Genomic DNA, 23,101 nt, shown 5'->3' with positions numbered 1-23,101 from the left:
AAGTTAGGGTTAGTTAGGGTTTCCATTGCCGTTTTCGCCCTGCAGACCTGAAGCGAGAGTGGAAGAGGGCCGGCCTCGCAGGCGAGATCACCTTTGTGCTGGTGCGCTCTTCGGCGGTCACCAAGGTAAATCTTTCAAACCAAACACTTTTAGTTTGCCCAATGTCATATCAGATCCATTCACTTTTACCCTGGATTTGATATGGAATTGGTTGCCCTAACCCTTAAAGAAAATGAATGGACTTGATAGGACATTGGGCAACCAATAACCCTAACCCTAAATCAGAAAGTTAAAAAGTATTCCATAGATATTCTTTCTTCCTTTCACAGGTAAGAAAGCACATGGGCCCAAAGGAGCAGCAGGCAGTGGCAGAGGCCATGCACCACCGCCCGGAGACCGCGAAAAAATATTACGCCAGCCTCCCAAACCCTGCCCAGCTGCTGGCGGCCCGTCGCCTGCTGGACCGGAGGTTTCTTACCCGGGACCACGGCGGGTCCAGCAGGTCCCCTGCCAGGCACCTCGAAGGCGGCACGCGGCTACTCCTCCAAATACGTGGACACCATGGAGCCACTCAATGACTCCAGTGACGACATGGACATCGACTCCCCACAGCCGCAGCCAATGCGAGGGGGCAACATCATGTTGTGCCTAACAGTGCTCAGGTCTATAACTTCCAGACTGAACTGGAGCTCAGCCAGACTGAGGTAACTACTGTAACTGAACACATTGAAAATATGTCTTAATAATGTACATGCATGCACATTCATAACTGATCAACATTGATCAGAAGTGTGACAGTCAACGAGTAAAACGAGTCAGAGTAAAACATCCAACAATTTGCAAAGTTTGTATTCACTAAAAGGCAAAAAAAACCAACCAAGGGCTTTGCCACTAAAACCATTTATTTGAAGAAAAAAAAGTGTTTTTTTCTTTAAACTGGGTCAAACTGGGACAAACCGGTGCAAAAAAAACGGCCAAGGGCTTCGCCACTAAAACCGTTTTTTTTTTTTTTTGTGTTTTTTTCTTTAAACTGGGTCAAACTGGGACAAACTGGTGCAAAAAAATTAAAAAAAATTGATAAAGCATTCGCTCAAACTGGCTTTTAAAGATATTCTCGCACAAGTAATGTAGTTTTCAGGTCCTAGATTATAGTATGGCAACAGCCCCAAAATTAACGGTTATAATCTTTTTTGGGAGGGGGTCGATTTGATGTGCCTAGCACATAGAGGGTTGAAAGCCGATCACAGATATATAATTATTTTCTCTGTACGATGAATGGAAGTGGGTGAAATTAACGTTTTAAGCCATTACCCAGCATGCTTAGTGTCGAGCGGCCATTTTAGAATCGAACAGCCATTTTGTGGAAATTGGGACAATCCAGATTTTCAAGATTTTCGCATTCATCGGCCTGTAGCTCAGCCTACGATAGTCCCACAGAAACCAAACGCATGTTCGAGTATAGTTCAAAGGCTTGTGAATCCATAGGATACTTCGGCGTCCCTGAGAGCCCCTCGGTTCGTTCACTAGGGGTGGGTGAAATTTCATAACAAAGTCATTTTTTGGAATTAAAAAAAAAATAATAATCTTTAAGGGTTTTTTTTTATCCCCAACCCTCACCCTAACCCTTTTTCGACACTTTCCCTTAACTAATTGTTGTGGCGCTGAGTCGATTGGTGCAGGTCTCGAGTGTCTACGACACTTGGAAGTGGGTGAAATGGCCTTTTAACGACCAAATTCGTGCAAAAAATGCCTTAAAAAAGTGAGATTTTGAAACTGTATAGGCTATCGTTCGGTCCAGGACGCACCAATCACGCCACAAGTGGTCCCGTTGCAAAGCCACGGAAGTCTAGTTTCTATTCCATATAGGTGTTAGACCTATAGTTGTGGAACTGTGGTTTTTAGATTGAGGACATGTCAAAATCGTTTTTTTATAATTAATCTTCGCTTTTGGTAATTGGAAAGCCTCGAAACATCAGATCTCAAGTTGCTTGGCACCATTTTAAAGATCCTTTCATGCTGATTTTTTTTAGTATTTAGTACAACCATGTGCGACTTTAGTTGAGCCTTTAATGACAGTTTGAATCACGAAAAAGATGAATATTTCGAAATTGTGAAAATCCAGATTTTTAAGATTTTCAAACGCATGTTAGAGTATAGTTCAAAGGCTTGTGAATCCATAGGATACTTCGGCGTCCCTGGGGGGCCCCTTGGTTCGTTCAATAGGGGTGGGTGAAATTTCATAACAAAGTCAGTTTTTGGAATTTTGAAAATAAAAAGAATCTTTAAGGTTTTTTTTTTTATCCCTAACCCTCACCCTAACCCTTTTTTGACACTTCCCCTTAACTTTTTCGGTGACACTGAGTCGATTGGTGCAGGTGAAGTGGGTGAAATTGCCATTTAACAACCAAATTTGTGCAAAAAATGCCTTAAAAAAGTGAAATTTTGAAACTGTATAGGCTAACGTTCGGTAACAGGAGTCATGCTGTTCTGTGCTGCATTGACTGAGTGAGTGAATTAATGAAAAAGCAGGAGTGTGGGATTCTCCAACTTTTATAGGGGTGATGGGCGGGGCAACATTTGCATTAAGGAATGAGCAGCAGGTGTGCAGCACAAGCTAGTTAACCAGATTTTAACCTGGTCCATCTGTCCATTGCAACGTTTACATGATTCAAAGGGTTAGTTTTTTATTTGTTTTTCAGCTTGGAGTAACTACTGTATCAGCACTGAACAATATACACTAAGAAAGACCTTTCAAAGACTCATCCGCACATGGTCAGAAAGTGACCAAATGTCATAATGTCTCTGGGTAACATTAACTATCACTAAGGTCGCATTCTCACCTAATACTTCGGTAGACTCGAATGCGTATGGGAGGAGAAATGGGATTCTTGCATATTTAATTGGCTACGGTTTGCCTTCACACTGTCATGATCCGCAGCAATTGGAAACGCAGCAGGGGGGACCTTTATCAATGTGTTACATTCATAAACTAGCCTACACAGTGAAATGATAAATCTATGGTGATAATTATACTCATAACGTGCATTATGTGTCGTGCCGACGGTCTGGGACTGCCCCCCCCTCTCTCGCTCTCTCACTATAAGCACGCAGCCACGCACGCACTGTTCTTTTGGGCATGGAGGCACAGCGCTGAGCGCACTGATATAACAGACAGCAGCGCAAAATGTTTACAAGTTTATCGAGATGAAAGTTCCTACTCCCCACTAGTCCCCACGCAGTGACAGCACTCCATGTTTACGGCACGCACAGACAGACAGAATATTCTGTAGGCTATAATACTATTACACTGCACTGCAGTGTTTGTGTTTTCTTAAGCAATTGATTAATGTACTCGTCCTCATTTCGATCAGGGCTTCAGTCTCCACTCTCCTCATTCGACCACGTCTATCCACGGTAACGGGACATCTTTGCGCTGCGTAAAATATGCCTTCTCCGTCTCCAACTGTGTTCAGCTCCTCACCCGCCTGACGTATGTTTGCTTCATTTCCTGTATTTGCTGCGGATTGCATTCACACCTGCACCGAATCGTAGTCAAGCGCGATTGGAAGCGAAGCGAAACCCCCGTTTTTGCTCGGAGTAAAATGCGGTTCTTTGTTGCGCATTAGGATTCGAAAGAGCCTTCACACCTGCCAAACGAAGCGCACTTTCTGAAAATGCGCAGCAGGATTCGTTTTAATCGCAGCAAAGCTCTCTGGTGAGAATGCGACCTAAGTTTAGCTACTGGTACTAATAGTCATATACTGGTGCTCATTAAAACAATTTAAGAGCCATAATTGCCAATTATGTACCGGATTCCAATGACGACAAGACGTCTTCCCTTGGGAATTCTTTTTTTTTAATCCATATTTTAAAAATTCCTCTAATCTGGTGTTTGCATATCTGCTATTTTCCAGCATAGGACCGTTGCACAGTGCAGTATAAACAAGGCTTTAGGATTCATAAGTCGTTTTTAGAATCCTCCTCCTCAGGAGCATATCCACGGATATCCCAAGCCGTGCATATCCACGGATATCCCAAGCCGTGCATATCCACGGATATCCCAAGCCGTGCATATCCACAGCTTCCCAAGCCGTGCATATCCACGGCTTCCCAAGCCGTGCATATCCACAGCTTCCCAAGCCGTGCATGCCTATTCCCACTATAGGCTGAGGAAGAAATGCCACTTGACAGTTTTCAAATCAGCCTCATGGTGGCGCTACAACAGGTCAAGTTGCGTCTCTCTCTCACACACACACACACACACACACACACACACACACACACACACACACACACACACACACACACACACACACATTTGAATTATTTTATTTGGATCTGCACAAGAGGCGTAATACAATAGACCCAAACACTGATCAGAATTAGGTTAATTATATGGTCCAACCAGATATAGCTGCTGCACATGCTTAACACACAGAGGGAAAAGAAGAAAAAATAAATATATATATAGCACATTGTTGAAATACTATGACTTGACACTACTAGACAGGATGTTTGTTTGGGTTTTTTTTAAGCCACCTAGGGATAAATGAAACTTGATGTTAGTGTGGAATGCAAAGTGTCACAGTAAAGACTCGGGTGGGATTGGTCCCTTTATTTTTTGTTTGGGGTTTGAACCCACAATCTGTCGATCATGTGGCAGCGTTCTAACACACTGAGCTACTGGTTCCAGACAATTCACACTTCTTTTTTGTTTGTTTTATTCTTCTGAAATTGGTCTTGAAAGTAAAGACTTGAGTGTGGTTTGAACTCACCATCTCCCCAACATGTGGCCAGTGTTCTAACACACTGAGCCACTGGTTCCAGATAATTCACACTGCTTTTTTGTTTGTTTTATTCTTCTGAAATTGGTCTTGAACGTAAAGACTTAAGTGGGTTTTGAACTCACCATCTCCCAATCATGTGGCAGGGTTCTAACACACTGAGCCACTGGTTCCAGACAATTCACACTGCTTTTTTGTTTGATTTGTTCTTCTGTAAACTCATAAAGTTTTTCACCCAGTGAGATCAGCCAAAGAGTCAACGGGTTTTCTGTACCTCATTTGAACTGCCTAAATCCAGGATTGAACCAGGGACCGACCTTTAAATCTTCAGCCTAACGCTCTACCAACTCAGCTATTTCAGCTTGTAAGTGCCACATCCAGAATGTATTTTTCAATTGATTGTTATTTCCTGAACAAATAAAGTCATACAGTATTTCCCCCAGTGAGATCAGCCTGAGAGTCATAGGGTTTTCTGTACCTCATTTCAACTGCCGAAACCCGGGTTAGGGACCTTTAGATCTTCAGTCTAACGCTCTCCCAACTGAGCTATTTCGGCTTGCAAGTGTCAAATCCAGCATTTATTTTTACATTGACTGTTACTTGTTACTTCTTAAACAAAAAAACTCATAACGTTTTTCACCCAGTGAGATCAGCCTAAGAGTCATAGGATTTTCTGTACCTCATTTCAAATGCCGAAAGCCGGGATTGAACCAGGGACCTTTAGATAAAAACAAGGATTTGAAAAAAGACAAAATCACTTCCAGACCATGGTGTCGGAGTGATTTTCGTCTTTCTTTTTCAAATCCTCAAAAATGATGAAAAACGGCATGCTACAGTACCCTAACCCTAATCCTTGATTGTAGGAGATAGTAATGTAGGACTCTACAGATCAAGTGCTATCCAGTCATAAAGTTTGAACACTTGAAGAAACTACTACAGAAAACTGGAAACACCGCCGATGTGGCGCACTGCATCATATCTGTAGGAATGAACAATCGACAGCAGAGGACAACAAAAACAGGACAATGAGGGCGGACACAAGTGTGGCATACATGGGTCACATATAATTCACCCAGCTGGTACCCACTTAAGGCCCAATCAGATCCCTGTTCAAACCCATATAGGCAAACACAGGTGGCGCACACATGGTTTTTAAATAAAATGGCCCATTTGGATACCACCTAAGACCCAGTTAGAAACCCACGTAAGCCCATAATATGGGTGTATATATATAATATATATAATATGTGTTAACACGGGTGGGGCCTTTGTGAAAACTGGGTGCACGGCCCACTTGGAACCCATGCCCATATCCCATGTCAAAACCCCAGATGGACATGTTAGCTGGGTTATGAATTGTCCTTTTGAGCATGTGTCCCGCAGACTGCATTTACAAAGTCACCTTAATTCAAGTGATAGATTATATACACTAGCCCTTACCCGTTGTGAAATACTTTCCGCCTTGTGGCCGCGGGGGGTACTGCGCCCTGTGTGCGTTTGTGCATTTTTTATTCACTAATAAATTCATTATTAATTTATAATTTGTTAAATCGTTAAAGACCTCCATATTATTATGGTCAATGCCTGTGTGAAAAGTGGGAGTGATTGGTGCAGGCAGTGAGGAGCTACGGAAGTCACAGTGACACACAGACATTCAGACATTGTCAGAATTATAGTAGGCTATGATGATATGATGATGATGATGATGATGATGATGGTAGTATGATGATGATAATGATTATAGTATGATGATGATGATTTAGGGGCACAGCCTGGTCTATAGTTCTACATTGCAGTATATTGATAATTTTTACTTACCGGTAAGTAAATCAATTGATACTTTTTTCCACCACTGCATGTGACTCACTTGCCATCCTGATCTTGCAGGATGGTAGCCTGTCTTGGCTGTACCGGGGGCTTCCTGTGACCCCATGTCCCTCCATGGTGTCTGTATTGGCTGTACCGGGGGCTTCCTGTGGCCCCATGTCCCTCCATGGTGTCTGTATTGGCTGTACCGGGGGCTTGCTGTGGCCCCTGTCCCTCTATGGTGCCACTCTGTCCCCGCATCGAATCCTCTCCTCCTCGCTGAGGGTGGGGCTACGGAGCGAGTGGGGAGGACGCGAGGAGAGTGAGCGAGTGTAAAAAGTTGCGGTATTGGAATTTGGCTTATCTCTCACTCTGTTTCTAACACAACAGTGCCACTTTTGCCCCTATTCGTACTCTAATCATAGGGACATAGATTGGGATATAGAGGCATTGCTGTTCCTTGAAGTGGTTGCCCCCCTCCCCCCAATCAAACACAAGTGTTTGGTCAAACCATGTGACTTCCATTGGAAAAGCATTAAGGCGGCCATGAAACACACGCAGAGCACAGACAGTTGTGCTTTATGTGTGTATGAAACCTATACTGTAAGTTATCCTACATGAGTTGTAACCTCTTCCTGTGTGAGACTTGGTCTCAGCCTATTAAAAGTACTTAATTCATATTGTAACGACCCTGCGAAAGACCTGGCCGTAACTTGCTCCTCCAAGTGAGCGAACTCTCTTGGCGCTGCTTGTTACTTGCCTTGTCTACTGAGTTGGGGGCTGGGGTTCGGCTCCAGCTCAGGGTGCTAAATGTTACAATATACACCATAGTATATCTAGTTCACTCATATGTTTTGGTCATGCCCAAGACTGGTGGATTACTGCAGGTCTGTTATTTCTGAAATACTAGGACTGAATGTGGATCCTTCACCTTGTGTTGCTATTTTAATACTAGGACTGAATGTGGGTCCTTCACCTTGCGTTGCTTTTTAATACTAGGACTGAATGTGGACCCTTCACCTTGCGTTGCTTTTTAATACTAGGACTGAATGTGGGTCCTTCACCTTGCGTTGCTTTTTAATACTAGGACTGAATGTGGACCCTTCACCTTGCGTTGCTTTTTAATACTAGGACTGAATGTGGATCCATCACCTAGTGTCCCAGAAGAGGGAACCAGACTGGAAAAGAACAACAGACAGGTGTCCCAGAAGAGGGAACCAGACTGGACAAGAACAACAGACAGGTGTCATTGAAAGGGGGAGGATAGGGTGTTCCCCCATTTCACCTGCATACTCTGTTTGGCATACCAGTATTCCAGGATGATGCATCCAGGCACACCGCTCTGCTTGAGTTTGACAAAGAGCTTGTGCTGATTAATTCTATCAAAAGCATGGGAGGTGTCAATAAAACAGCATGGGCCATGTCTTCTGTATTATTCTACTGCTTGTGTACCATGGTTGTCAGGAATGGTTTAACTTAATGTATCTGATTGTACCTCATCTCTATAACACAGCCTTGATCAAACACCTGTACTACTGTAATTTACAGGGATTGTGACATAAAAAAAACTGAACTTTTAACTGTGAGTAGATTGTGGTCTGGGGTTTTCTGGCTCAAACAAGTGCTCAGATTTTACTGTGGAATGTGACGTAAGAGCCATATATGTCAATGGGATTTCCCAGCAGATGTCACATGTTTTTCCTGTTTTCATTGCAGCTCAAAAAGCTTCACAGACACAGAGAATCCACTGAATGTTCAAAGTTCAGATTTTTGGGTGTAACTGCAGGTCATAAAAATAAATAAAAATTAAATAAAATAAAATAATGAATGAATGGAAATGAATGTCATGAACATTTTAATACATTAACTGTATAATCTTCTCATTGTCAATAACGTTCCTTTAAATGATGCACAACAGGCGGCCCGGGGGACACATTCAAACATGACTGAATTGAATTACTTCTAATTAAGTCTAAATGAGTAGCTTAATGCGTAGTATTAAAATATTATTGTCTTGTTTATGTCCAATGTATTTGTATTTAGTTTATAAAGTTAACATAACTATTATTAAAGGCATTTGAAAGGCATTTGAAAATTCAGCATTTCAATTAAAATATAGCAAAACTAACTGATCTACAAGCTCAAAACGTATCGCAGTGCGATGGGTTTTGAGCTTGTAGATCAGCTATTTTTGCTACAACAGTAATATGCAATGTGGCCCCTCTGGAGGGTGTGCGGAAATATAGTGGCCCTCTCCATCGTCAAAGATGCCCACCCCTGCATTAAACAATACACTAATGGATATATGGAATCTGAAAATACAATCTTCTACTTGTATTTGACACTGTTGTTGCTTTTTGCCATGAACATAATTGTGTGTAAGTGTTTTTGCTGTTTTGTTGTTAGTACTGACCAAAGACAAATTTCCACATTGAGGACAATAAATTAAACTAACTAACTAACTAAATTTCAGTTATACAAAAAACAATCAGATGTTTTGATCAATTACAAAAGATTTATTTGATCATTTACAACAATAATTGGTTCCACCATATTTTAGAAAGTAAAACATATTTTCATGTTTTTGTTTCAAATGCTGCATATTGTTTAATCAGTTTCTCAAACACCCTGTGATAAATCTTAATCTAAATACATAGAAAATGACACATTTTGAATTAAAGAAATATATAATTGGTTTTAGTTCATGTGACAGTTAAATGTTCACTTTATCATGATGAAATAAAGGAGAAAGTACAAATTTCAGAATTAAATTAATTTGCTTCTATCCATTCATAATATTCAGAAAATAGTCTGTATGATGACTTAATTGTCGCATACATAAATGTAGAATCAAAAAAACGTTTAGTTCTGCATATTATTCAACAGAATGTGTTGTAAGATCTGGGAATCTCAGTTGCCTTTAAAAACTAAAGTTAACCATGCCTTCTTCTAATACATTTTCATAATAAAAAACACATGGGGCCATCTATAGGTCTGTGAGTGAGTCTGTGTGTCTGGCTAAGACTAATCTTGCAATTTGCAATTTCACAATTTGTGAACTGAATACTGCCACCATCTGACGGAGTCTGGTTAAGTCTAATCAGCATCAAATTACTTTTGCTCACTACTACGCCACAGATGTATTTTTTTTTAAATAATGTGTGTTGTTTTGTGCATATTTAGCTGTTAGTGTTCTTCAACACTCGCATGTCTGAAGTAAGGCCAGGCACCACACAAGCTGACTTCAGGTCAAAACCTTTGTTCATGCAATGTTATTGGCTACGGTCTCCAGAGGCTTTGACCTCCACCGGCGGGGTAAAGACATTGTCTTTTAAATTGGACAATGGGCTGTCTGTGTGTTAAAGTCCACTCCCTTGGGGGAAGGGGTTAAGGGGTCAGTTTGACCGAAAATGTTTCAGATGTAAAATAAACGTAAAAAGAACATTTGAATCGAATATTTACAAAAGGTCAGGGAAGGAAACCTTCTGAGAGCTTCACGGGCAAAGATAATCAACTTCAAAATCTCAAAATGGGTCAGAAAGACCTCAAAGACACTCAAGTGTTAAGAGTCATCAAACGATGGTATCGGATTGTGTCACTTTGAAGAGGGTTGTGAATGTTTCAAGTCACAGATTACATCTCCTTCAAGCTTTCAATGGCTTCCTCTTGGGTGATCTCTCCCCATTCTTTTGGAATTTCGTGGCTGTCCGTAAACCTTTTGCCATATTTCGCCTCCAGTTTCTCCTGAAATTCACAGACAAACCACTTCCAGTAAAGCAATTTTGATTCATCAGGCGTGATCTTCCAGTTGGCATACTCTGGACCAGCTTTTCGATACTCTTTGTACAAGACCTTCTCTGAATCTGCTGACTTGTAGAAACCTCCATTACCTCCAACTTTTGTTGTGCAGAAAGAAAGAGAAAGTATTGGTTTGCCTCTAACGTGCATTCCGCAAATCCCTGGCGAACGATGAAAACGGACGTTGTGATCGTCAGGAATGTGATCCTCTAGGGTGTTGGTGCAAATGGCGCCACAGAACGGACACTGTGCCCAGCAACACTTGCACGAATGGTCGATGAGAATTTGATCTGGGCTCACACGGACATCCTCCGTGTTGATCGAGAGGCTGTTTAAATCATCCTTCATGGAACGGAGACCTTTCTTGATCTCATCTTTAAGAAAATCAAATTGGTTTATGTCATTGAAGTTTTCATAGCAGTTTGTGTCGAATCTTAGATCATCCTTTAACAGACTGGAAAACTCCTCCAGCCACATGTCGGTGTCTCCTTTCCGAGTCGTGACTTTCTCTGTCGCGTCATGCACTGCTTGATCCAGAAGCTGGCACACATTCTCCACATGATTCTGCATGATATCGAGTACCTTGTCATGGTTGGTGGTGATGTATTCCTTAACCTTTTCTTTTATAAATGTCTCCACGTGCTTCCTTGGACTTGTGATGTAGTTCATGTAACTGTCAAAGTCCGCTAACTCTGCCAGTGATACTAAAACATGTCTCTCCATGTTCACCCTGTTCCCGCTGAAGGGAGGGAGACTACTTTTCATCTCTGCAGCCAAGCCAAGGGCGGTCTTATCATAGACAGACTGAGTGGCAGACTCCTTCAGTTTGCTACAGAGCAGCTCACCAAGCACAGCGGCAGAAGAGTTTCCTTCACAATAGCCTCTGAACGCGTTGTAGTATTGGACCTTTTTGCTTTCCAAATGAGTGAGTGGATCATTGTTGATCTTGAATTCTTTGTGAGACTTGGAAAGACAACTCTCTGCAGCTTGAAATACATGAAGTAAAAGATCAACTTTAAACGCAGGTTTAAGGGCGTATGTCTTGTCTGAATCAAATTCTTTGAACTGGTGTATGACCTTCTTTGCTACTTCTTGCAAGTAACTGCTATTGTAGCCTCTGGTTCGAACAGGTTTGCTCTCAATCAAGTCAACGGATTGATCCACAATATTGCGGATGAAGGTTCTAGCCTTTTGATAAGGAAGTAGGTCTGCACTAATCCCAATCTTGTTCAATCCTTTAGAGATCATGCTTTTAGGGCTTACATAAACCGAATAATCCCATAGATCTGATAGGTTTTTGTGTTTACCAGAGCATCTGTGTTCATGATAATGCTCAATGCCCATCTCCTGAAGGATATAATCTTCATCCTCTTGCATGTTGATCTCTTTTATGGAAGGAATATCAGCTTTGAATTCAGTAACCCAAACTTCCCAAAGATCATTGAACGCCCTTTTGAGTTCCTTTTCTTCCTTTGCCTTGCCTTTTAATTCACCGGCAAGTGCTTTGCTCTCCTGTAGCAGCTTGTTTTCGTACACCGTCTTCTTATCATCCAGCTTCTTCCGAGCATCTCTCTGCTGAATAATCTCCTCAAGCTTCTGTTTGGATCCTTTCACCAGGTCATCATGGAAGTCTTTAATTTTGGTTTCAAATCGTCCTCTCCACTGAAGCAGTATGTCTTTATCTTTAACGGCGTCAAAGTGCTCTTTCATCTGTTGTACCACTTCTTCATGAGTCTTGTTCATTCCTTTGACGAGCTCATTTTGAATCTTGTCAATGGTTGTGCCATTATCAATCCTGGTGTGGAGTTGGTTTTCAGTGTTCAACATGGCTTGCCTTAAAGCAAAGGTCCATTTCCCATACGCTTCTTCAAGTGTTCTGTACACTGAAATTTCCCTTGTGTTTTTGAAACTGAACACAAAGTTTTCTTTCAGCAGGGCATTCCAGAGGTCTTCGATGGTGCTTTTGAATTCTGACAGTGGAATTCCACGAGACTCTTTTGCTTTAGAGAGGATCATGTCCTTCAGCTCTTGGATGCTCTCACTATAGCCCGGGTTTGGAGGAGCCATGGGTGGGCTGCCTTCCCACAGCTGGGCAAAGTATTTCACATCGGTTTCCACATCAAATGCAATTATATCACTGAAGAACTCTGCATTGACCACTTCCTCCTTGGCAGCTAGCTTCGTCATCGCATCAAGATCTTCTTGTAGTCGTCTCTTCCCCTCCTTGTTTTTGCTACCAGCCTCGATATCTGTGACATTCTGATGAACAAAGATACAATTTGGAGTCATCTTAACCTTCTTCATCCTCATGAAGGCCTGAACGGCAATGTGAAGAATGTCTTGCATGTCAGACGTATTCTCTCCAAAGATGTTGATCAGAGTCATGTTTCCCAGGCCAATGACAAACGTTGCCAGTTCGTTGTCATGGTGAAACGTATTCTTCCCCGCCAGCTCGAGAGCACGCAGTCCTTCGGTGTCCACGACCAGGACGTAGTCGAACTGGAAGACGTCCTGTTTCTCCTCTGACACTTTCACCAGCTGCATGAAGGCTCCTCTGGTGCACCTGCCGGCGCTCACCGCAAACTGCAATCCAAACATTGCATTCAGCATGGTGGATTTGCCGCTGCTCTGGATGCCTAAAATTGACAAGACAAAAACCCTCTTGTCTCCCAGTGTCTTGACGACCTCGTCTAGAACACTGGTGATCCACGTTAAAGGCACGTGAGCTGCATCTCCGTCCATCAGCTCCATTGGATGTCCTGCGATCATGAGCTCTGCAGCCAGCTTAGGGTATTCAGAGTGTCCTTCTTTCTTTGGAGATGCATGAGCTTCGTACATTTGTCCCAATTCTCTCAGGATGTGCTCAAATCCAACTGTCGCTGAATACAGTTTCTCGGAAATGTCTTCCAACTCCTTTTGCTTCTCCTCCAGTTGTTTTGGATTGTCACGCTTCTTTTTCAAAGCCAAGACCGCTGACCACTTTGCATCATATTCCTGGTTGATTTGATAAAGATCGTCTGTTGAGAAGGTATCCAGTAAGATTCCAATCCATTTTAGGAAGTAACGTTTTTCATCCCCTTTCAGAGACTGCAGGTTTTGAACAAAAAGCTTCATCAGCTTACTGGAGGATTTGTCTCGTTGTTCTGTTCTTTTTTGCTCCATTCCCTTTTCTTTTTTAGATTTGTCTTTCTCCTCGTCTCCTTGGAGACGGTACCGATCTTTATTGAGTTTGCACCACTCATGCCACATTTTGCCTTGGCATGGCAGAAATGTGTCTTTGATCTCTGAAAGCTTCTTTCCTTGAAGCAATGTCAGAATCTGCACAGCAGCAGATTTCCCTCTTTGGCATGGGTGTTCAGCTTCATCTGTTCTGATTCCAGAGACACTTGCCATGGTATCAAGCTGGAAGGATTCGTGTGGTGTTGACAAAATCTTTTTAAGTATTGTTTTCAATTCTGTAGCCACATCTGACTGACTTCTACCCTTCAGACCCATTTTATATTTTCCTGATCCTATCCCAACTGTAGCAGAATCATCATCAGCTCGGAGACAAATGAGATGATTTGGACGCTTGCAAAGGTCTGACAGAATTTTCCAACCTTTGTCACCTTTTCCCAGAGTAGGTACAAGGACAACGTTGACTGAAGCCTTGTTGATCAGTATCTCACGCTGTTTTTCATGTAATACAGCATCTCCATGAAGGTTACAGAAGGCAACACAGTCAGAGAAAGCATCATTGGCTTTTCCAGCAGGGTAATACCAGGCAATCTCTGCCATACCATCTATCAGGCAGTGAGATTTGGTGGCGCCTGGACAGTGCCTATGAAAGAATGTGCTGTGACGGTCATTGACTATGGTATTCATCAGCTGAGATTTAGATGATGACAAGGTGTCATCATCTCCGACAGAGGTGTCGGAGCCAAGACGGAAAAATGACACCATAGGTGTCTTAGCTTGACAGATGGGCATGTTCTTACTTGTGATGGTACCTGATTTATCAGTCACTTTCCAGGATTTTCTGAGTTGTCTAAAAGTCCATAAAGGACACTCGATATCCCCTGTGAACGGGTCTGGCACTAGCAAAGGTAAGGCATACTGACACTGGGCTAGTTTAGTAATCATGTTCTGCCTGAGGAAGCTATCTGAGCAGTGAAACACAGCCATCTGAACGTCCATCGGATGGACGTGGCTCTGCTTCAGGCTCTGGCTAGTGTCTACATTGGAGCTGAATATAAAATCACATTGACTGTCTTCTGTGTCAATGTCATCAGCAACTTCAGTGGTTGCTGAATACTTGTCCTCGGTACTGCCCACTGCTACTGGGATGTACCTGGCTCTGTGGTCTAGCATCAACAACTTCTGAAGGAACGTGTGAGCTACGTCTTTCTCAATTATTTCATCATGCTTCTTTATAGAAGGGAGAATTTTCAGAAAGTCAGCAGTAGTCAACTTATCTTTATAGTGGTGTTTGAGGTTAAGTCTAGAAAACAGTTCATCGACTTTCCGAAGTTGCTCTTCTGGGATGATCTTCTCTGAATTCTTCACAGGTTTGTGTACTTTGCCAACCTTTAAAAAGAAAAAGAAAACACATAGAAAACAAAGTTAATACATTTCCACATAATGATGTTAAAGGTAGTGTAAGTGATTTTATTTGTTTAAAATAAGTGTTAAAAAGCTCAATATTGTGATAGTAATCATTGCTATAGTGTGTTTTCAGTAACAGTGTTAAATAGCTATATATTGTGACAGTAATCATTGCTATAGAGTGTGTGTTCGGTAACAGTGTTAAATAGTTCTATATTGTGACAGTAATCATTGCTATAGAGTGTGTGTTCAGTACCAGTGTTAAATAGCTCTATATTGTGACAGTAATCATTGCTATAGAGTGTGTGTTCAGTACCAGTGTTAAATAGCTCTATATTGTGACAGTAATCATTGCTATAGAGTGTGTGTTCAGTAACAGTGTTAAATAGCTCTATATTGTGATAGTACCCATTGCTATAGAGTGTTTGTTCAGTAACAGGGGTCTCCATGTCTTTAAACAATGCATTGCAATCAGGATACACAGTCAGGATACAGATTGGCTGAAATCTTGTCAACTACCTGAAAATGCCTTTTCTGTTTATCAAAGAGCTGGAGAGACATGGAGACCTCTGTTACTGAACACACTCTATAGCAATGATTACTGTCAGAATATAGTGATAACAAACAACAAAATATATCACTCACACTACAATTAAATCAATCAGATATGATGCAAACATTCCTGGAGGTCAGGACTAAATAATGCACTTGACTTAAAAAAAAAGATAACTTACATCATCCTTGTTCTTGACTTTCTCTTCAATGGTGGAACCTGTTTGAATCAATAAGGGTTAAAGAAGGTTAAACCTATAGTAAGCATCTTAATGCTACTTTAAAAGCTAAAGTTACAGTATTTTGTGATTGCAAATGTTTTCCTGAAAGTTATTGCAAAAATGTTCTGGTTTTGTCAGTTTTTGTTGTTGTTTAAATATTCAAGTACTGACATTATGAATAATTGTACCTGTCTCACTTGTATCAGGATTAGTGCTGCTGGTCTTTGAAGACTTGTCTTCTTTTCCATCCTCCTTCTCTGAGCTTCCAGGACCATCCTCCTTCTCTGAGCTTCCAGGACCATCAGCTTTCTAAGAAAATGGAAACATTCCACGTGTGAATGATCTGCAGAAACATCTGTAACTTTATTGTGTAAGACAACATGGAAGACAGTCTTACTTGGCCCAGGGGCCTGTTTCACGAAACTTGGATTAACTAATCCAGGATTTAGGCCAAAACCAGGCTTTTTCAATCCTGGTCTTTACAGCCTGGTTTATTCCGTTCCACAAAAGCCAAGCGAGGCTCAGAATTGGCGGATTTGGCGAGCCGGGATCAGCAAGCCTGGCTTAATAGACAGTCTGGCTTTTTGTCTCTAGACCCATTAAATGCTAAATGCTATTTAACACTTACATTTTAAGTGCTTAAATTAGTCCTTTAATGCAGACCGATACAAATAAGGCAACATAAACCCATAATAATTGAATAAATCTGGAAACATCATTGGTTTGTGATCAGTTTGACTGCTAAATGAACAGTAAAGACATCAAGATTAGGTTAAACCTGGCTGTTAGCCTGGTCCGGAGCAAGCTAAATCCAAAGCATAAGTTTCCATGGTAACTAATGTAGCATCACTTTCATGAAACAGAATCAAGCCTCAACATATCCAGGTTAACTGGTTAAATTAATCTGGCAAGATCAACCAGCTTTCATGAAACCGGTTAAGCACTGATACAGGATATATTAAGCCAGGATATGTGTTAAAGCCCGGCTTAATCTCTAATCCAAGTTTCGTGGAACAGGCCCCAGGAAAGATACCGTATGGACCTCAGTGTTTGAATGTTTGAAATGTGAAAAATGTTTTCCCCATAATATTATCTGATCAGTATATTATTCCATTTGAATTGTACACTTTCTTTCATTTTTTTTACTATTTTGAAAAAACACAATAGTTAAAAAATCTACATCAACACGTTGTGAGCTTGTGGACTGGCTATTTTAATTATTTGTTTTAAATGTATTAAATGTTTTTCAAAATAGTAAAAGAAAAAAAGGAAAGGCAAATTAGGTCCTTGCAGACTGGACGTGTTTTTTTGTTATTCTCAACAATAACTGTATGATTGTTTTGAGCTTAAAGGGATATTTCACTTTCAAATGTTTGCGGTCTATTCAGGCGTTTGTGTTTTACCACAGACTGTTGCTTGATTCAGTATTTCAATATTTGATATGAATCTTAAGGGATGTGCCGATGAGACATTTTGGCCGATATCAATACTGTATAATTAATAATAAATAATAATGAAACTTTATTTGTACAGCACCTTTCATGACATGAAATGCAGCTCAAAGTGCTTTACAGAGCAATGGAGAATAAAATAAAAGCAAGGCATAAACATTAAAACACAAGAGCAGTAATGCAATACAGTAGCAGTAATGCAATACAGAGGACATGAATAACAAAATAAAAGATCAATTAAAAGAAAGAGTGTAGAAGTGGGTCTTGAGCTGTGCTATAGAAATGTCTACAGAGGCTGTCTGTCGAAGGTACAGTGGGAGTTTGTTCCACGCCAACCGCTCGTAGAAGCAAAAAGCTGCTTCCCCGTATTTTTTAGTTGCCATTTCTTTAGGCAAATCGAGCAAGTCAGCAGGTCACCAATTGCAGTTCTGACTGAACGGTGCAGTCTTTTTTCAATCTAATCTGGTAGAGGGCCATGCCAAACGGTGACTATGCGAAGCCCATGACGATTGGTCAAATGGTGGCGCTATAGCACTCAATTGAAAATGCAAACTTTGAACGTGAATATCTCATGAACCGTTTGACCGTTAGCAATGACACTTTGATACACACATGTGTCTCCTCATGCCGAACAACTTTCGTGTTCTGACCTTTGACCTCTGACCTCTTAAGATCACCCGCGAAAACACACTGTAGTAATGGATAATGACATGCCCAAAATGAGGACACATTCTTGTTACCAAATCACTGAATGGTTTTGCTGTTTACAATGTAGCCACTGATTGTCTCTGTGTAGCTCAGTCAGTAGAGCTCCTGCCTTCGGTCCACAAGGTTGGGTGTTCAAATCACGGTACTGACAACTCAGCTCTTCAGTCTTATTTGTGCATGTTTTCTTATTGCGTATTGTCTTCTTTCTTGGTGCCGCCTTATCGCTGCTTGCAGCTATATTTGTTTTTGTGTTTGTTTTTTCTTCTCCTTCAACCTAGTAACTATAACTATAACTAATTACTTTTTAAAAGTAACTTGAACAACACTGCTGATTATTAGACTGCAGATGCAGCAGCATTATTGGCTTAGGAATGGAACAAAAAACAAACAATTCAAAGAATAAATAAAATCTTCCTCCTGTGTTAATAATAGCTGAATAGGATGGGGCAGGTCTACGCTGCTGTATTTTAACATCAGTTATATTATGATGGTACTTGGAGAGTACAGTATTGTTCTGTGGTGGCACTTGGTATGAAAAGGTTGACATCCCCTGCTTTTTAAGTAAATAATGCAAAAACCATTTGAAAGGTATGTCATCTTACCTTATTCGTTTTCTCCGTGCAATCTGCATCACTTGAACCTATTTGGATTAAAACAAATAATAATAATAATCAGGTTAAACAATACAGTTCACATCTCATGCTGTTGTAAAAATCACGACCCCGGTCATGTAAAAAACGTCTGGGGTGTTCACTTAAGCCTGAGTAGATGATGAAATGAAAGAAATAAAAAATAAAGTGAAATATCCCTTTAACTAACGTCGATAGCGTATCATCAGCTGCATTGCTCACACGCCTTTATATCTTATCTCAGCTACTATATGTGTAAGATTATTTGTTTGGTTTTATTGATTGATCTCTCCTCCCCTTGCCCCCCCCCCATCCCCCTTCTTCTTCTTCCCTTAAATAAAAACGATGGAGTGATGCACAAAAACTAATTTCACACTGTTTTACACTTGCAAACTTGATATGTGACTATAGAGAGTATGCACATGCATGATTTTCCCATCAGGCCCCCCTCATCTAGCATGGAGTGTTGGAGTTTGGAAGTGCTCGTTGGAAATCACTCAACCGTCCTGCGTACCACCTGTTTCTAAATGTCACATAATGCAGGAGACAGCAAAATGTTGTGTTATTGAAAACAAGCACTTCCGAAATGCAGGGCATTTCTTGACAGAAAGTTGCTCATGACGTTTCTATGGTGGATTTTTATGAAACACAAACTTTGCAGATAGAAAGACGATAATTCAAGCTTTTCGTACAGCTGCAACGTTGGTGAGTTTAACATTGTTTAATGCAATCAGACAGGACTTTTCTGATTGGATGAATTGGCTGTCAAGGTCAGAAAGTAGTTTTTTGCCACTCAGTGGCGTTCCCGCATAACGTCCAGGTACGATGATGTCACGCGCATATACTGTACCCTCTATAAAGCTGACATGTTGTTCATTTAGGACACACTACAGACAAATAGGGTAAAAACGTTAACTAATAGCTATCACAATGAAACTTCTCCAGTTGATTACTTACATTAAGATTAAGACTTGGCTTTTGTATCACAAGTTTTCTGAAATGATATGTTTAAAAATGCAAATTCAGCATTATATCTGCTAATTTGCATACTTTTTGGGATAATAAATCTGAAGATCGGATAAGGCCCTGCAGGTTGAAAATTATTGTTTCGTTTTCTTGACATATTAGAGACAGGCAATTACGAATGAGGGGATTTTAGATATCTCTTCTCATCACTCCTGAAATCAGAAAATACTGTCAACAGGCCATTTTCGCCATGTTTTTAGGAATAAAAGATGTAAATCATGCTATGTATATATAATTATATTATATGAATATATCAACAAACCTTTCTGTAAATACCTGCAGGATATAGATATGAATAAAACTGGAAGGTTTGGTGTATGTGAGCAACTGAAGTGGAGATTCTTTGTTCCAGGTATGAAGGAAAACTCAATTTGGGAAAACTGCCTTTTTGTATTGATATATCGATAGATTTGTATTGTAAAATTCCAAAACGTTTTATTTGAAGCCATTATTTTGAGACACAATATCTCATCCAATACTTGGCAACAACATGTCATTCCATATACCGTTGGAAAGGTTTGGACCTCGAGCTGACTGTGGTTTGATCCACATGTGGTCATAATTGGATTTTCACCCAGCAAAACGAGCCGTCATTGTCTAAAATAATGTCTGAAAGAAGTGTAGGAAGCAAAATAGCAAACATTCTCAAAACAATTTCCACCTGCCATGTCTCGCCTAAATATGCATTAATTATGTTCAGTTGTGAGAATGTGTTTTTCTTGTATTGACCATGGTGAATAAATTATTATTACCTGCTGTCTCCATTGTGTCTGAAGCTCTTTCTCAGTTGTGTCGTTATCTTCTCCAACTAGTTGTCATCTCTCAGCTTCAGCATTGACAGCTTTGAGAAGGAAAACAGGACATTAACTGGTTTGTTCTGGTATTCAGACAGTTTTTAAGTTGCTTGATTTAGTATTTAGATATTTGATATAGATTTGAGCTGCCATCAAAATCTTTTTGGAAAATTAGCATCTCCATGAAGCTTGTCGGCATACTGAAGCACAATGTACTCTAACAAGATGGCTGTGTTGAAACTATTGTTAAGTTTTCACTGTCAGTGGATAAACACCAGCAGATAACGTGGCCTAAATCATCACTTTTTTTTCTCAAGTCAAGAGTCTCAACAAAATCATCTATTATGATATGATACAGCACTGTGTGCTGATCTTCCTTTTCAGGCAGCACTTGGCACCTGCCCACAGAGCCAAAACTACTACTAGTTTCAAGCCTGTTTTCTCAACTTGCTGTTTCTCTGCAAGACATTACTCTAAAAGCCATATCTCCAAAACTGGTGGGTCAAACTGAACAACCAATATGCCACAATTGGTGTGCTGACCATGGTATTACTGTGTTAAAACTACTAGTAACAGGTGTACTGACCATGGTATTACTGTGCTTAACTGACCAGACAACTGGCCTGACCTGAAACTCACAGAGAATCTATAGGTTGTATTGTCAAGATGAAGAATTAATTTATGGTGGTTATCAAAGTAAACCTCATGGGCTTCCATAAGACCTCAACAGTGCCACAGGCTGATCACCTTCATGCCACGCCCCATTGATGAAATAATTTGTTCAAAAGTAGCCCAGACCAAGTATTAACTGCATATACATTTCAGATGGTCGATATTTCTCGTAAAAAAAATAATAATAATTGTGGTCTTGTAAAATATTCTAATTTGAACAGAGATAGAGGTATATGATTTTTTTTATTTTCATGAGCTGTATGCCATAATCATAAAGATTAAAACAAAAACAGGTTTTAAATACTTCACTTTATGGACAATGAATTGAGAATATATGAAAGTTTAACTTTTTTAATTATATTACGGAAGAAAATGTACTTTTACACAATATTCTAATTCATTGAGATGGAGCTGTATTCATTTGAGATTCAAGAGCTTACCATCTACTTTCACCAGCAAAATTAAAAACCGAAATAAAGAAATGCAACAATGAGTTAAATTTAAAAATGTTTTATAATAATGTAATATATCGGAATTGGCCGATATGACCGTGCAAATAATTGGATATCGGTCATAATTTCAATGTGCATCTCTAAAATATATATGTGTGTGTGTGTGTGTGTGTGTGTGTGTGTGTGTGTGTGTGTGAAAGAGAGAGAGAGAGAGAGAGAGAGAGAGAGAGAGAGAGAGTGTGTGCGTGCGTGCGTGCGTGCATGCTCCAATGTTCATGGTCAAATAATTGCACATGACAAAATGATCCTGAAGGTACGGTACCTGGCTGGTGGCTGCAAGGAATTCTGACGTTCCTGACGATCCCGAGGAGAAACCAGTTACGCCAGAGGCTCTGCACAGATAAACACAATTCAAAGGGTTAATATTACTATAATGCTTCCTATCCATGCATTCTGTATAGTCTGATATGACATTAAAACATAGATTACCAGGTCTGTATAGTGGCAACAAATACAAAACAGGCTTACTTAATTCCCTCTCTCTTGTCCGTGTGTAGAAAGATGCTTAAGGATGTCAGTGGTGCATCTAACACCTCACTGCTGATCACCACAGTATATATATATATATATATATATACTGTGTAGGGACCACGTACAGCTGACTCAGACAGGCAATTTCTTCATAAGACGTTAACCTCTGTACTCTGTATTAGTGTAGTTCTATAAATAAATGTAGTTTTATGATTTCCATGAAACCATGTGGTTTCAAGGGAATAACAGTCCGATGCACAGCTCAGCAAATTTAATGTCAGTAGGTCAGGGTGCAAAACCCAAACTCAACTGTACTACACCATAGGCTATACCGTACGTGGGGATCTGTAACTGACACTATCGAACTCATAGCACGTGGCAAACACATGCTAATGAACTTGAAAGGTTACACATCAGCTTCAATTAATTTCATAAGATTTAAGATCAATTATGACCTTCGGGTATTAACCATATTCTATCAGTTACTCAACTGCCAAAAGGCCAAATGTATTTATTTTCTATACAATCTCCAATCGGCAGACATCCCTCCTGCTTTAAAAAAGACAATATAATTGTAATACTACTCATTAAGCTACTCATTTAGACTGAAGTAATCAAAGCGGGTCATGTTTGCAAATCAATAATACATCAGTATTGTGATATTAACCTGAGGGCCACATTTGAAGGTGGGGGCCGCATGTGGCCCCCACCACGGCCTCCAGTTGCCCATGTATGATTATAGTATTTGACCACCAGGTGTGTGAGCAATGCTTCGGACACATTTAGGCGCTCATGTTAACGTCATTCCAGCAGAGCCCCTATAGGACATACTTGGGCAACATGTGGCCCCCACCTTCACTTAATGTGGCCCGCAGGTTAATATCACAATACTGATATATTATTTAATTCAGCTGTTACAATTCCAAACATGCAAACAAGACCCGCTTTAAGAGTGCGTGCGTGTTCCAATGTTCAAGGTCAAAATACACAATTATATAAGTAATTGCACATGATAAAATGATACGGTACGGTACCTGGCTGTTGGCTGCAAGGAATTCTGACGTTCCTGACGATCCCGAGGAGAAACCAGTTA

At 40.5% G+C, this 23,101-nt stretch overlaps 1 protein-coding gene across 1 annotated transcript; it reads right to left on the bottom strand.

The window, feature by feature from the left end:
• Window positions 1–10,223: 10,223 nt before the first annotated feature.
• On the bottom strand, window positions 10,224–22,850 carry LOC308310436 (interferon-induced very large GTPase 1-like; the record flags this gene model as incomplete). The annotated part of the gene is made up of 6 exons (XM_080756779.1): window positions 10,224–11,374; window positions 11,696–14,954; window positions 15,707–15,744; window positions 15,943–16,054; window positions 21,800–21,869; window positions 22,840–22,850. The coding sequence occupies 6 exons, from the start codon at window positions 22,848–22,850 to the stop codon at window positions 10,224–10,226; spliced, it is 4,641 nt and encodes a 1,546-aa protein (XP_080612905.1).
• Between the last annotated feature and the right edge of the window lie 251 nt (window positions 22,851–23,101).

The sequence above is a fragment of the Protomyctophum bolini genome, assembly GCF_963924005.1.
Source record: "Protomyctophum bolini genome assembly, chromosome: 22".
In the NCBI taxonomy this organism is placed as follows: Eukaryota; Metazoa; Chordata; class Actinopteri; order Myctophiformes; family Myctophidae; genus Protomyctophum; species Protomyctophum bolini.
Note: the sequence above shows the minus strand (reverse complement) of the source record. Positions and strands in the feature narration are given on the sequence as shown.